The sequence below is a fragment of the Pseudochaenichthys georgianus genome, chromosome 15 (assembly GCF_902827115.2).
Source record: "Pseudochaenichthys georgianus chromosome 15, fPseGeo1.2, whole genome shotgun sequence".
NCBI lineage: Eukaryota > Metazoa > Chordata > Actinopteri > Perciformes > Channichthyidae > Pseudochaenichthys > Pseudochaenichthys georgianus.
In genome coordinates, this window is record NC_047517.1 from 22,848,846 (window position 1) to 22,863,517 (window position 14,672).

At 40.0% G+C, this 14,672-nt stretch overlaps 1 protein-coding gene across 3 annotated transcripts in view; it reads right to left on the minus strand.

The window, feature by feature from the left end:
- The window catches only part of mcph1 (microcephalin 1), a 36,696-nt gene extending 22,366 nt beyond the window's left edge, over positions 1 to 14,330 (minus strand). For 2 of the 3 annotated variants that reach the window (XM_034100252.2, XM_034100251.2), the window contains exons 1-13: positions 14,237 to 14,330; positions 12,506 to 12,560; positions 12,320 to 12,411; positions 12,111 to 12,229; positions 11,754 to 11,838; positions 11,213 to 11,324; positions 11,004 to 11,135; positions 9,797 to 9,877; positions 8,332 to 9,411; positions 6,705 to 6,829; positions 3,425 to 3,462; positions 3,128 to 3,290; positions 2,959 to 3,036 (exon numbers count right to left, since the gene is read on the minus strand). In XM_034100252.2, the coding sequence (XP_033956143.1) occupies positions 2,959 to 3,036; positions 3,128 to 3,290; positions 3,425 to 3,462; positions 6,705 to 6,829; positions 8,332 to 9,411; positions 9,797 to 9,877; positions 11,004 to 11,135; positions 11,213 to 11,324; positions 11,754 to 11,838; positions 12,111 to 12,229; positions 12,320 to 12,411; positions 12,506 to 12,539 (2,139 nt within the window). In that variant the 5' untranslated portion in view covers positions 12,540 to 12,560; positions 14,237 to 14,330. The remainder of the gene's footprint in view (positions 1 to 2,958; positions 3,037 to 3,127; positions 3,291 to 3,424; positions 3,463 to 6,704; positions 6,830 to 8,331; positions 9,412 to 9,796; positions 9,878 to 11,003; positions 11,136 to 11,212; positions 11,325 to 11,753; positions 11,839 to 12,110; positions 12,230 to 12,319; positions 12,412 to 12,505; positions 12,561 to 14,236) is intronic. The other variant, XM_034100253.2, reaches the window with a different exon arrangement.
- Between the last annotated feature and the right edge of the window lie 342 nt (positions 14,331 to 14,672).

The following is a 14,672-nucleotide window of genomic DNA, read 5'->3' on the forward strand; positions in this document are numbered from 1 at the left end:
TCTCTTAATGATAATGCGAGGTTTACCCTTTTGGACCTTTGTGTCCCTAATTGTTGCTACAACACAGTGATCACTCAAATCATTAGCAAATACTCTCACAGATGAGTATTTATAGGGAACATTAGTTAAAATGAGATCAATTAAGGAGGATTTATTTGGGGACTTAATGTTAGGGCAAGTAGGACCGTCTATAATCTGAGTAACATTTAAAGAGATACAAAGGTTTTTAAAATCCTCTGACGCTGTAGTTAACCAGTCCCAGTTAAAATCTCCAAGTAGCACTATTTCCTTGTAGTCAAGTTGAGATAAAAGTTTTGCCAATGAAGACAAGGAGTCCTTGACAGCTGAGGGGGGTCTGTAACAGCCCACCACCATGACCTGTTGACCCTTTGCCACTTCGATATTTAAGGCTAAAAATGGTTTACTAATTGATTTGGAAACCAATGTGGTTACAATAAATGTATTCTTCACATAAATGGCAACGCCACCACCTTTATTAGGTTGGTTGGTACGATATACATTGTAACCATTTAAGGAGATGTCAGAGGCCAAAATAGATTTATTTAGCCATGTCTCTGATAAAACAATGACATCAGCGTTAGTCGAGCTTGCCCAAATGCGGACAAAATTTAGTTTAGGTAAAAGACTGCACACATTTAAGTGGATGAATCCCAAGATCCCAACCCAGACCTAGATTTAGGTCTGGGATACCAGTGTTAGGTTGTACATTTCCTGATAGCAATAATAATGTGATGTGAATGTGCCTGCATGGGCGCTGATTAACTGAACTGGAACAGGTGTGTTCAGTGGAGAGACTCACAGCTGGGAGACTCACAGCTGAGAGAGAAAAGGCAGTGGAGAACTGTGAATCGAGGTTGGAGGACGCTACATGTGACTCGGCACTCTTTTGGGTGGGAGGGTGTCGTTCGCAGCGGATAGAGCTGCCGCCGATGAAGACAGCCAGCGCAGGATAGACGTTCGAGTGCCAGGAGCGGGAGGTCTACCTCCTATAGATAGTCAGAGCCGGACAGCGTCGGGGCGCCGTGGTACTCAGAGATGACACAGATGAAGGTGGGCCAGCCCTGGGCGGTTCTCCAGTTCTGGGGGGCGATGTCTCAAGAGGCAGGTGCAATCGGGGCATTACCCACTCTCGGCCAACCTCTCCAGGCTTGGCTCCTGAGAGGGACAGGCTGAGACAGGGTGAATTGTCTGACAGCGTTATTCAGTCTATCCAGGCAGCTACAGCTGGATCCACCACAGCCTGTTACAGGCCAAGGTGGCTAGGAGTCCAGCGATGGTGTGAGGAGAGGAGAATAGAGCCCCTATCTTGTGAGTTAGGCTATATTTTTTCCTTCTTACAGTTATTGGTGGACAGAGGGCTTGCGCATTCAACAGTGAGAGTGTATGCAGCAGCCATCTCGTCCTGCCATGAGGGTTTTGGCGGCAGGTCAGCCTTTAGTCAACCACTGATGTTGCGGTTTTTACAGGGGGTCAGGAGGCTGCGCCCAGTAGTGCACGCCTCCACCCCGCAGTGGGACCTGCCCCTAGTGCCCGGAGCTCAGGTCTTAGAACCATTGGAGCCTCTGGAGCTCTCCTCCCTAAAAGCACTGTCGTGGAAAACAGCTTTGCTTCTTGCCTTAACCTCAGCCAAAAGAGTGTCCGAGTTAACCGCTCTGTCGGTGCACCCGGGCTGTTTACTGATTCGGGGTGACCGGCTTTATATTAGCATAGGCGGAGCCCTCTACTCAGGGCACTGTCTGTCCTATTCCGCTCGCTGAAGAGAGGTGTAGGATGATAGTCAGGAGGCGAGGCCTCCTTTTATACGGTGTGATGCACGCGCATTCAGGTAGGCCCACCCAAGGCCGGCTACGTCTATAGAAGTCTCAGTGGGAGAATGCTCGCAGGGTAAGGTAGTACCCATAGAGTCCAGTAGAGGGCTCCGCCTGTACTAATATACAAGGGTTACAATACGTAACCCAACGTTTCTATCATTAAAGCAATCTGAAGGCATCACCATGCAACACATGGTACAGGAACTGAATAAAAGAGAAGGAATGACAAACAGCCGTGGCGACCTGAAAAATACATTTTCTGTCACAACAAAAGCCATCATGCAATTTCGTGCGGAAATGTGTCGACATTGGTCTGCATCAAGACCCCATGTCTCCCCCTGCAGTGGCACGAGCGGACAGTGATTCATGTATGACGAGTTCAGGAAGAGGCGACACTCACAGCTCACACAGGATGCTTCAGGAAAAACAAGCGGACTGAAAATGGATGACTGGCAATAAAAATGTGCAGGTTTCTGTGTGACTTCCTCGGCTTCGGTTTTACAAGCATTTTTTCTCTTGAGTTTCAAAAAAGAGGTGTTGCAACGATGATGAGAAATTGAAAAATATTAATAAACTGAATAATATATTATATTTCATGGTTAAATGTATAAATAAAACATCTAATTGCTTGGTTTATGTCTCATAGTACAATTATTTTATATTATCCAAATGTAACATCCTTCCCAAACCTCCCCAGTTACTGTCAGTCACATCTTTTAAGTCATGACATTTAAAAAACAAAGGCTGCCCATGTGGTACAATTATCCACACATTTGTCTGTTTGGTTGCCGAGGAAAGGAATTAGACCAGTGTGGTGTAGAAGATTGATGTCATGGCAGTTTCACAAGGCAGTGGAAAATGCAATGAAGACCTAGAAGATAGAAGACCTAGTGCCACAAATGAGATGACTATATTCATTTTGTTATATTCGAGTGGAGCATAAACTGAATGACTTGTTTTCTGTCAATGAAAGATCCTTTTAAACGATTGAGTGCAATACATTTAAAAACTCTGCTGTTTCAATGAGCAAACATTTGATTGTCTGCACTACTGGAGAACATAAGTGAGGGTTGCAACTGAACTTGTGTTCTTTAACTAGAGCTACAAATCTAGTATTGGTACTCACCTGTGCGGCTGGAAATTGTTCTGAAAGTTCATACGGTTCCTCTGGAATCCACTGCCTTTGCTCCAAACACCAGAGGATCTAATCAGACAAAAAAGCAAGGCATATTGTTACATTTTATCACCCTTTTAAAAATCTGGTGACGGCTTTGAAACACGTACAAGCTACATACCCATTCAAAAGACAGGATCCAGCAGCCTCGAGCTATGCCCAACAGAATATTGAGGGTCCGCCGGTGACCCCCCGACACCACATGAGTGGTGCTCTCACTAACTTGGTCAACAATTGAAAAACCACCCAGAGTCCCCACCACCTGAGCCAATGTCTGCTGCTTCCTACAAGAGGTGAGTAAACAAATGGTTAAACAATACGTATTAATTTACCCGATTTCTCACCATGCAGAGTTTAATGCATTAAAAGCGATAGCTGATGATATTTACATTATCTTAAGACAAATGTGTGTACTCACTCAGTGGGCATGCTTGTCATAACCAAAGTTCTCATAGCCTGAAACAAAAACAAATATAAAAACTTATGAAAGGAATAAAACATTTTCTAAACCACATATTCATTATGAAGACAAATCCAACCATTTCACAATATGTTCATGGAGATCAAATATTCTTTGTTTAATGCGTTTATTCCTATTTCCGTTTTGTAGTAGATCTAAGGCTCATAGTGGAAGGAAACAAATATTGCGTTGTGTTCCAATATCTACATATTTGGCAAACGATGAGGTATAAGTGGAGCTATTGAGCAGAGATTTGGCTTGATTTGTTTCTTGGCTTGTGTTTGTAGAAGCAGATAAAAGAAAACAGGAGTGAAATATGTGAACTATAGTATGGTGAGCTTGTTTGTTGAATGATACAGCACAGGACAGGTAGAAGGATCATTATTCCAAAGCCAAACAGAGCGCGCACATTAAACCACTCTGCCGGATATGTAGCTGCGTAGCGACCAAAAAGGAAATCACACACCAAGGCCATGAGTGGAGGAAAAACATATTCAGAGTCACTAAAACGGAACTGTGAATTTGTAACCCGACAACTGAGGTGCATCCAGACACGTACTTTGGCCCCAATACAGCCAGCCATCATGGACACAAACACCTGAGCAGCAGCAGTTACAAACAGGGACCCCCGGGCCCCTTCCTGCCACGCTCTGATATCTGCTGCCCCAGCTGGAAGCCGGGGGTTAAGGCCTGCTGCACACCGCCCTGCCAAAACAGTCCCACACACACACATATCATCCCTTATGAGCAGGGTGGGAATTGATTGAGTTGGTCACCATCACCCGTGACTGACACTCCTGGGTTGTCCTGACAGAAGTTTTCTTCAAAGGGAAAATGTTTAGATTTGTTAATAATCTACAACAAGGTAATCTTTCTCTAACACTACAGCACTGACAAAAGGTGCCAAGAAAATCTGCTCAATTTAACGTCCTTCAAACCAACTCAAAATATGGGCAGCTTTTCTAAAGGTTCCTCAAAGGGGACTTATCTTTTGCAGTGAACATGTTCTGGCAACCGCGCGAAAAGCAGGCATTGAAGACTGATCTGCCCTTAATGAGCCTCTCACAAAGAGCTGGGGTGAACAGCAGCGCGGCCTCTCAGTTAAAAGCACTCCCAGCTCAGATAAAGGAAATTCTTCACTGTATGAGAATTGGATTGGATTGCTGATTCTCTGCGCTAAATGAAAATGATGCTATTTAGAACAATCGAAAAATAATGTGGATAATGGGTCTCTGCAAAGATGGAAATCAACTGAATCTGTCTGAGAGCCAATTACAATTAGCAGTTAGGAGAGTAAAATAAAATCAGTTAACATGCTGAGGTTTTTAATCAACATTCAAACGTTTTCATGTTGTCTTCCTCACCAGAACACTTTCTATTTGATTACCTACAAACCAACATTTTTCATTGATGGATAAGTTGATATAGAGAAATCATAAGGAGAGAATTGACAGTAGAGAGCTGACAAGGAATGAGGACAAAGTAATAGAGAATGAAATGCAACAAAGGTGGCTGCTAAAAATAACTCGTGTTTTTTCTTTTTTTTTGTCTCAGCAATTGCACATTTGCAGTGTATTAACCCAAAGTCCAGCAATGAAATGTCCAAATCTCATTTAATCACAAGTATTACAGTAACTTCATTCAATGGTTTTTCCCACGGTTTGAATTCACATCTAGCCTCTAATTTCCAATTCTTTAGAACAGATTATTTTGTTCTTTGTCAGATCTTGTATGAACTTTTGGTGCAAGACTGTCCTTTCAGCTGAAATAGATTAACTCTGTTAAATGCTTTTTGACTTTTATTGACTTTATCAAATAACAAAACGTTGCTTTAAACTTCTATTATTTGTTAATTTCTTGCCAAACAGGTTGTTTTTGTCTGGAACTTCCTCCACAAAATGTATCATTGCTGACCATCTTCACATCAAAGATTGGTGAGTCATGCAGGCATCACCTCAGAGAACCTGTCATGTCTGAAAGTGTTCAGCTATACTGCCTCACAACCTAACATTTATTTTTTATTTAATCGTTTATTTGGCAGGGACAATGCAGAATGATGAACACTTAAAGGTGGGGTAGGTAATTTCTGAGAAACCAGCTCGAGTGCGCTAGAATTTTGTCAAAGCACTTAAGATATTCATTGCTATCGGGATGTTAAGAGCATTCCATGGAATATAACAAAAAGTGTTCCCAAACTTACCTACCCCACCTTTAAAACATTAAAAATGTGTCAAGCGTAACAGTGCCAGATTTAGCTTTGAGCTAATTTCCATCCGCAGTCCCTCACATAAAACATTTAAGAAGTTTACATTTTACAAACATAGCAGAAACAAAATGCATGATATGCAAAAAGTGCAAAAGAGCAAGAGCAGCATATAGCCTACAAGTATTTACCACATGGCAGTACAATATAGCAGCTACGACATATAAAGTGCAAGAGAAGATAAAAGAGCTACCTAAAGTGCAAGAGGAGATGTACTCCTGTATTAAAGTGCATTTAGCAGTGATTGCACGTATGTTTGTTTTCTCAACCATTCTTTGAGTATCATAAATCTTTTATCAAGATCATTACAAAAGCAAGAGAAAAACCATCTCTGTAATCAGGCTACAATAAAGTCAACCGTAACAGATCCCCGGGAGAGATGACGTCATGTTTGGCTTTTTCAGCCCCAGCTTGTTGAGGTTAGCAGCGTAACGAAAACAGAGCCAGGTGCATTTCACAAGCGAGGAAGTGGTACGCTAGCATCAGAGGCAAACACAGGAAACCCTGAGGACCAGACACAAACTCTTGACTGGAAGCGTCAAACGCCTACGGCTATGGAAGTGTATGACCTTATGGAGGAAATACTTTAAAGGGAAAAAAACACACACACATTACTGATGTCTCGTTTTCTTCCTGACCTGCCTGTATTAACATGAGGTCATATTCTGCAGCCATAGATGCAATGGATTTGGAAGATAAATAAAGTAAAAGCTCATGTAAATGAAGCATTAAGAAGGCTGAGTAAATCCATTTAGGTCAAAGTGAACTACATGGAATCTAGCTGGTTGTAAGCACAACAAAGAATATAAATGAGCAAATATGATATGTAATGAAGCGGAACCTTAAAAAGTGATTTTCCCACTGCTAATTCATACCCAGAACATCCTGTTTTTGCATCACCAACTATACCATAAACATATATCATCAGTGCAAAAAGTGTATCATAATTAAACATGTAGAACAATGATTTCTTACCTTTGTGTTGTTAACCATGTTTTGGACACTTAAGCTGACTTGCTCATTGTGAGTCTCTACTTTGTCTTCGGGGGGGATCTTTGTTAAGACAGCTGCAACTGTACGTTCATTTCCTCTACCTATGTCTGAAAACAAGACAAACAATTCAAAACAGGGGGGGGGCTTGTCACTCAAGCTATCACACAGGAGGCACTGTAATGTGTTTCTGTTTGTTAATCTACCAAATTACCATTTACACCCAGCTAAAAACCAGTAGTTTTTGAATATATATATATATATATATATATATATTTGTATATATAATATCTACATGTATATTTTCTATTTCAACATGTATATTTTCTTTCTATTCTTGTTTATTTGTAGTTTTGTTTTATTGTAAAATAATACATTTATTGTTTCACATCAGTAATGTTTCTAAACACGGTAAAGAAGGTTTACATTTGAATTATGATCTTTGTCCAGTTTAACAACTTATACTGTTTTTTGGAATCAGCATGCGTTGGGCAAGTTGCGAGGTAAGCCTTCGTGTCTGTCTATCAAATACTGACCGATAAATCAACATCGATGAGTAAATAATGCTTCAATTCATCCTTCTCGTATGTCAGAAATCAGAGGTAATGAGGAGACATCACATATCGAACTTTCACTCTATACACATGTGTGTGTACATGAAATGTATAATATACATTTTAAACGTGGTCTTTAAAAGACAGAGTATATGAAAAGGCCTCATTTATTCACATTAGAGGTATATCTTTATTCTTCTTACGGCACCCACATATAATTATTCACCCTTTAGAAAACTAAATAGGATGAATCATTATTCCCTTAAAGGTCCCATGCCATGGCCATTTCTACTGATCATAATTTCATTGTTGAGGTATACTAAAATAAATGTATGTTGTGCAATTTTACAAACTCACATTGGTTTCTCACAGCATCTCTGTATAGTATGTGTATTCACTCTCTGTCCTAAACGGCTTGTTGGAGCTCCTGCCCCCCCCCACAGGCTAGCTGGGAGTTTGTGTGTGTGCCCAGGCTGAGTTCCGCGGTCTCGCTGTCTTTAGACCCCACACCAGTGAGCCAGCTCACACTGTTCCGCTCCTCGCAGCAGCGAGCCTCGCAACGTCCCGCCGAGTGTGTGTATGTGTGTGTGTGTGTGTGTGTGTGTGTGTGTGTGTGTGTGTGTGTGTGTGTGTGGAAGTCCGCGGATTGGTCCAAACTTAACGGCCGTTACGTCACTCTACCCGAAATACGTCACTATACCCAAGAAGTAAACAATGGAAAAAGAGAAATCTCCAACAAGGCTTTTCTGGGGCAGCATAGACAGGTCTTTTCTGTGTTAGAGTTTTACTCGCTACAGGGTGCACTTTGAGGGTTTGTGACTCTGCAGACCGTTTACATGCAGAAAAAGCTACATAACACACAAGGGGGAAAAAAGGAAAAGCATGACATGGGACCTTTAAGTTATTATGTAGCAAACCTTTAAAAATCACATACATGACCCAGGGATTACAGACAAAATGTACAAACCTGCACCATTATAAAAATGCAGTTTATTCAGTTCATAATAATGAAGATAAAAGAGGAAAAAGTGTTCTTGTGTTCTAGCCTTACTACTCACTTTCCAAGGTATGAGGAAAGGCATTGACCTCAGAGTCTTTCTGCAGCGCTGGTATTGTGTGAGCATCTGTTGAGGTTGTTGGTTGTACAAATAAAGATGCTGTTCTCTGTTTCCCTGCATCCCTTGACGTTGTGTTGATGTTTGTAAAAGGCAAGGCGCTTTGTCTTCGTTTTTTAGCCAATAGTTTTACATCACAACTTGGACCCTCCAATGCAGGCAGAGACTCTTTAACATCCTGTTGTGGGGGGCTTTGAGGCTCACTGCTTGCAACAGACGGCAGACTTTTTTCCAGTTTCATCTTCTTTTTACTGTTGGTTTCAGACCCAAAGCCTACACTACGTCTTTGTTTACTCTTATTTGGGACAGAGTCCAATTCAAAGGGAAGCTGAATGTCTCTCTTTACAGGTAGATAAGGCAAAGGACGGCTTTGTGGTCTCTGATGGTGGTTAGCTGAGGAGAAATAGTCCTCAAACACATCATCACCATCAGTGGAAGCTGAGGCAACATTTTTAGACTCACTGAATGGAGAGAAAGATCGTACCAAGGAAGAAAATGATGGTCTGGTTCGTTTGGGTGTTGTCTGTAACGAAGTAGGAGTTTCTTTTGACAGTTCAAGTGCAGCATTATCTGATATAGTTGATGTGGAGAGGGAACTAGAAGAGATTGGAGCGTCAGAACATAAAGGGGTTTTAGTCTCTGTAAAAGATTTGGATGATTTGACATTTTGCTTTCCCTTTTCAGATTTGTTAGGTGAAGGACTAGGTGGTTTAATCTCTGATGGCCTTGTATCTTTATGAGAGTTCTTGCTGTCAGCAGATTTCACTCCCTGGAAAGGACTTCCTACTAATTCTATAGGTTTGTATTTCTCAGTTGGCTTTTTTCTGACTGAAGTCCTTCTTGTCTTTTTTTGGTTAGTCCCTTCTATGTCCTCGAAGTCAGGACATGTCACAGGACTTATAATCCGCTTCAGCACATTATGGCGTTGGCGTTGTTCAAGATGGTCATGGTCAGTAACCTCTATGTGTGTTCTCCCTTCTTCCTTATCAGGCGAGTAAGCAGGCACATCATCAGACAGGTCACCTAATAGGAAAAAACAGAAATAACTAAAGGTTTTGTGCATCATTAAGCCACTCTCTGATCGTCATTTTTAGGTGTTTATCAGGATTTTCAAAAGGCCCTCAATGACCCCCACAATATAACCCAACCGCACGCTGCTCCAACTTCACATTGTTCTTCACTTTACAAATTGTGAAGAGACATAATTACCAAGAGGCAGATAAAGAGCTGCTCGTATTCAAAGATAAAGAAACAAAGGGGTCAAGGACACTTAGGGCTGTCGTACTATGTTTAAACGTTTTTGAACATTCAGCTCCTTATTTTAGAAGCTTCGAAATTTAGAAATTAATCTTGGGGTTTGGAAAAAATGTAAACGGTAACAGTGAACAGTAACAGTAAATGTTCTTACACGTGAATTTTAAGACGGTTGGTGTGCTTCCAAGAGACAGCTTCAGCCCAGATGATGGGCAGGATTCAACCATTTGTGAAGCTGAAAGACAGTGAACATGTGAATTTCTGTTGTTTCAAAAGTACTCACATTTGAGAGACCATGTCATCTTATTTGCATTGAAAAACTAGCGCTGCACATAAGGGGCCGATATTCCGCATTTGACCGATTATCGGTATCGGCCTTTTTTTTATCAAATTGCCGATAAAACTTTGCCTCTGATGCGGCCGTTTCTCTGGCTGCAGTCACCACTCTGTGTACACGAGCAATGTCCCGCCCACAGCGCTATCTGATAGGCTATTACTGAAGATTTTCCGGGCGGGAGCCAGCCAGAGAGGCGGGACCTTCTCAGATTACAGGCAGGTGCGAAAGAACGCAGACACAGACTGAAGCAAGCAGCAGCGCTGAGCGGCAGAGCCATACATGTGTTAAGCCTAAATTCAATAAACATCCCTATCCCCTATGCTGAAGTTGCAAAAACACCACGATCTTATGATCCAATTCTATCAGTTTGACACCGGAAGTCAGTCAGAGTTGGGGGTGCGTGCAGCGTCTCCCAGCACAGTAACTGTGGTGCGGAGGGGGGCTGCGGGTGGAGCCTCGCAGTTTTTCAGGTTGATATGTGAAGCTCTTAGCTAGCCAACATGTATCTAGCAAATGTTTAGCAACATATTAGAAGTGAGGCTACTCGACTAACGTTAGGTCTACTGTAATAGCCTCACTTTTAATAGTTTGCAAAACATTAGCTATCACTAGTGTTTTGCAGTTGCTAGCAGCTTATTGGGATTTTATGCTAGATAGACAGGCATTGTTTTGATATAATAAATTAAGCATTATTGTTAGTTAAGCATGTCAGCCTGCAGCCCCACTTCTTGTCTCTCTCTCTAACTCATTGCAGATGACTGCACTAAAGAAAAGGGCACAGAGAGGAAACCAGTTGTAAGATGTTTAAAAGTTAATTAAACATAATATATGCTTAAATGCATTTCAAAGAAGTTGTGTTGAGTTGTGTTGGAGTTTGTGTTATTCTACATATATTGACACCAAGATTTTCTGATTTTACTGCAAATGTATATCGGTTCCAAATATCGGTTATCGGTCTCCTTGATTACTAATAATCGGTATCGGCCTTGAAAAAGCCATATCGGTCGATCCCTACGGCACATACCTGTGGGTGAGATGTTTTCCCGTTTCTCTTTCATGTCTTTCAAACGCTGTGCCATATAGTCAGATCTTTTCAGTGCAGGGCTATAGAATATTCCATTCTCTTGATCAATTATTATGGGCGAATAATCTGTTTCTGTGGGTAAATACAAAACAAAGGATGAAGTTTTTCATTTTGCTTCTTATAGTTTCTTTAAGTGTGTAATCTCTTACCTAGAGGTTGTCTTGGAACAATGTCTTTCATCATCTTGTCTAATTTTTTCTTCATGCGTGTGTCGTTCTCCGGTGTCCTCTCTGGAGAATCTTTTGGCTGCATGCAACGATGCTTTGGGAATCAAACACAAAAAAGATTTTGAGTAAATAAATGCACATTTAAATACATTTAAGGTCAAAATCACTTTAAATGAAAAGGCCATGATGTTCTGACTTTGCTTTGGAATGTTTCACACAACAGGTTTCATTAGTTGAAAGGAGACAAAATAGGGGCTTCAATTTGATTCATTCAATAACAAGCTTATTTTATGCAGAAAAAGAGAATTAGCAACTGTATGTAATGTAAACCTAGTTATTATTATATAATTGGATTGGATTCTTTATTATGGGTAAGTTATGTGAAGTGTAAAAAGAGGTGGAACAAAATAAAAGGCAAACAGTAGCTTTTGAATTGTGTATGAAAAATAAAATCAGTGACATCTGCACAACTTGACGACAGTGGTCCAGCAAAAAGATCTCATGTAAATCTGAATCTGCTCACTCTCTTGTTCTTCAACACGGGATTGCTTTCATCATGAAAGGCTGGATACAACGTCTCATCCGCACACACACCATCATCGTAACATCTGGGATAAAAACACAAAAAAATAGGCCATCAAGGTTTCAAGGCTTTTATTGGTCATACGTGCATAGCTACAGCGTAGTTATGACGATGAAAATCTTAGGTCACAGGCTCCTCCAACAGTGCAACACAATAAAACAGAAAACATTTTTTAACAGATTCAAGACATGAATAAAATAAAAAAAACTTTTGTAATACTTCATGACAATAAAACAAAATTAACTTAAGATTTGTTAAAATAAAAAAGAAATACACAACTATCAGTGTTATTCTTACCTGCCGACCCAGAGAACAGAGACGAGCCTCACATCACTTTTTTTTGCATTTCTCCATGTAGCCGGGTGACCGTTGTTGAAGACTACATGTGTGACTTGTTTATTGAATGTTTTTGGTACCTGTAAAAGAAAAGGCATTTATATTATGTCTGTTATTAGGTCATTGGTATCAATAAAGTGCAAATGTGTTTATGTGTCATGCTGTCTCACCTCAGCTCCCATTTCCTGCAGCTGCTGAACAAATGGTTTTGAATAGTTTGCGGTTTTGTCTGATGACCAAACATCAACATAGGCAACAACATCTGCAGACACATTGAACAGAGTTATAGATTTTCACAATAACGCATACATTTTGGCTTGAATTAACTGTAGTAAAACAAAGACAGTGTACACTACCTTTAAGAACTGAAGAGTAATTGCCTGTGGTCATTACTGGTGCCTTTAGATTCACCTACACAAAACCAATACAGAAAATGATGATATTCTTTTAGATAAAATATCAGCATTCCACAGAAATGTGGCTCAGTGCGCCACATTTTCAGCACAAAACATTAAATCAATTGCTGGCATCATGCTAAACACAAAAAACTGATGGGAGTCAATCAATGTTGAGAATGGGGCTGCTACTCTGGATTATTTTCCCTTTAGTCTTTACACTGGCTTCCTGTGTGTCAAAGAATAGATTTCAAAATACTGCTGCTGGTTTATAAAGCACTGAATGGTTTAGGCCCAAAATACATTTCTGACCTCCTGCTAAATTATGAACCATCCAGATCTCTCAGGTCTTCAGGGACTGGTCAGCTTTCTGTCCCCAGAGTCAGAACTAAACATGGTAAAGCAGCGTTCAGTTATTATGCTCCAAATATCTGGAACAAACTCCCAGAAACCTGCAGGTCCGCTGCAACTCTGACTACTTTTAAATCCAGGCTGAAGACTTTTCTTTTTGTCGCTGCTTTTAATTGAACTATTCACATCTTAGACTGCACTGTAACTTTTATCCATGTATTTTTTCTTTTAATGTTTATTTTATTAGCTTTTCTTTTTAATGACTGATTTTAAATGCCATTTTCTTAATGTCTTTCATTTTTTTGTAAAGCACTTTGAATTGCCTTGTGTTGAAAAGTGCTATATAAATAAACTTGCCTTGCCTTTAGTCATTCTACAAAGTATATTTTTAACAGAATAAGAGACGTATTTGTAGGAATTTTTCTGACCATCGGTCGAAACCAAAATTGTAATATTTGTATATGGTTATCATATCATGAAGTATTAGATCGAGGAAATAAAACAACTATCACTGTATTTGTGTTTTACAAGGATGAACATTATTTGAGAATCAGAAATGTTTTTTTTAAGCAAACGTATATAGAGAACAAGCTAAATTAAGTACTCAGACATGACTACAAATGAGTAGAATGATTATTGCCCAGTAGATTTGCAACAAAAAAAGTGTTTGTATTGCACATTGCAGATTCATTACACTAGCTATTTCTGTAAATCTACCAACTACTTGTTGACTACTTCTAACCAGTGGAGATACAGGTATTTGATCTAAAGCTGTGCTGCTACATATTTAAACTTTAAACGAATACAACAGCACAGGAAACTGGAAGTCTGGTGTGTATGAAGATCTGCCGATACACACGTTTGCTTTTCTGTGGGGGTCCATTATGTCTGCCGACCTTTGTCCGCATTTTAAAAACCCATTACTTCAATATTGTGGTTTTTAGTATATCTAATATCTGTAATGGAAAGGGTAAAGTTAAAATAAGCTAGCTAAACCGCCTAAAGTGATCTATGTAAACCATACATGAGTAATGTTAGCATCAAAAGGGACATCTACATTATGACATTACTGTGTATCAAACACCTGTGTTTCTAACCTACATAAAACATGTATTAGCTAGCATAAAGAGCTAATGTTGTTGACATGTTACGGTTAGTTTAGCTTCGTTTCGTTGCTAAATTGACGAGCTAACATACTTGGTTATTTTTAGCATTGACGCTGGTGTGGCTAACTTGGGTTAACACTTCCGTTATTTGCTGGCATACGTATTATACATACTTTTGACAAAAGGCATGAACACAGATGTTAAGCAATGATTGTAATAACTTCCATGAACTTACTTTATGCGACAGTGGAGTTTAATACGCTCAGATTCAAACTAAACTAAAATGCACTTAGTTCGCGCTTGCAGTTTGTGATGCAATGCCTTCTGGGACAAGGGCTATCATTGGTTGCTAGGAAACAACGTCACTTCTATTCCGGAAGCGATGGCCGAGGGAACATCGTAGCTTCCTGAGAAGGACCCTAAATAAGAAGTATATTTGAAACCAGGAGACGTAAGTATCACTGCTATCTTTTTTGTCTCTTTTGAAAGAAAAATCACATAATTATGTCAAAATGACTTTATTTTCATATATACCGAGGAAACCGTCATTAATGTGCGTTGGAATAACTGGACAAAGCTTATGTTTTACACGTTATCTGTTAGTGTGAAAGAACAACAAACTAGAAATGCCTAGAAATATATTAAACATGTTTTAAAGTTAACATATTGCA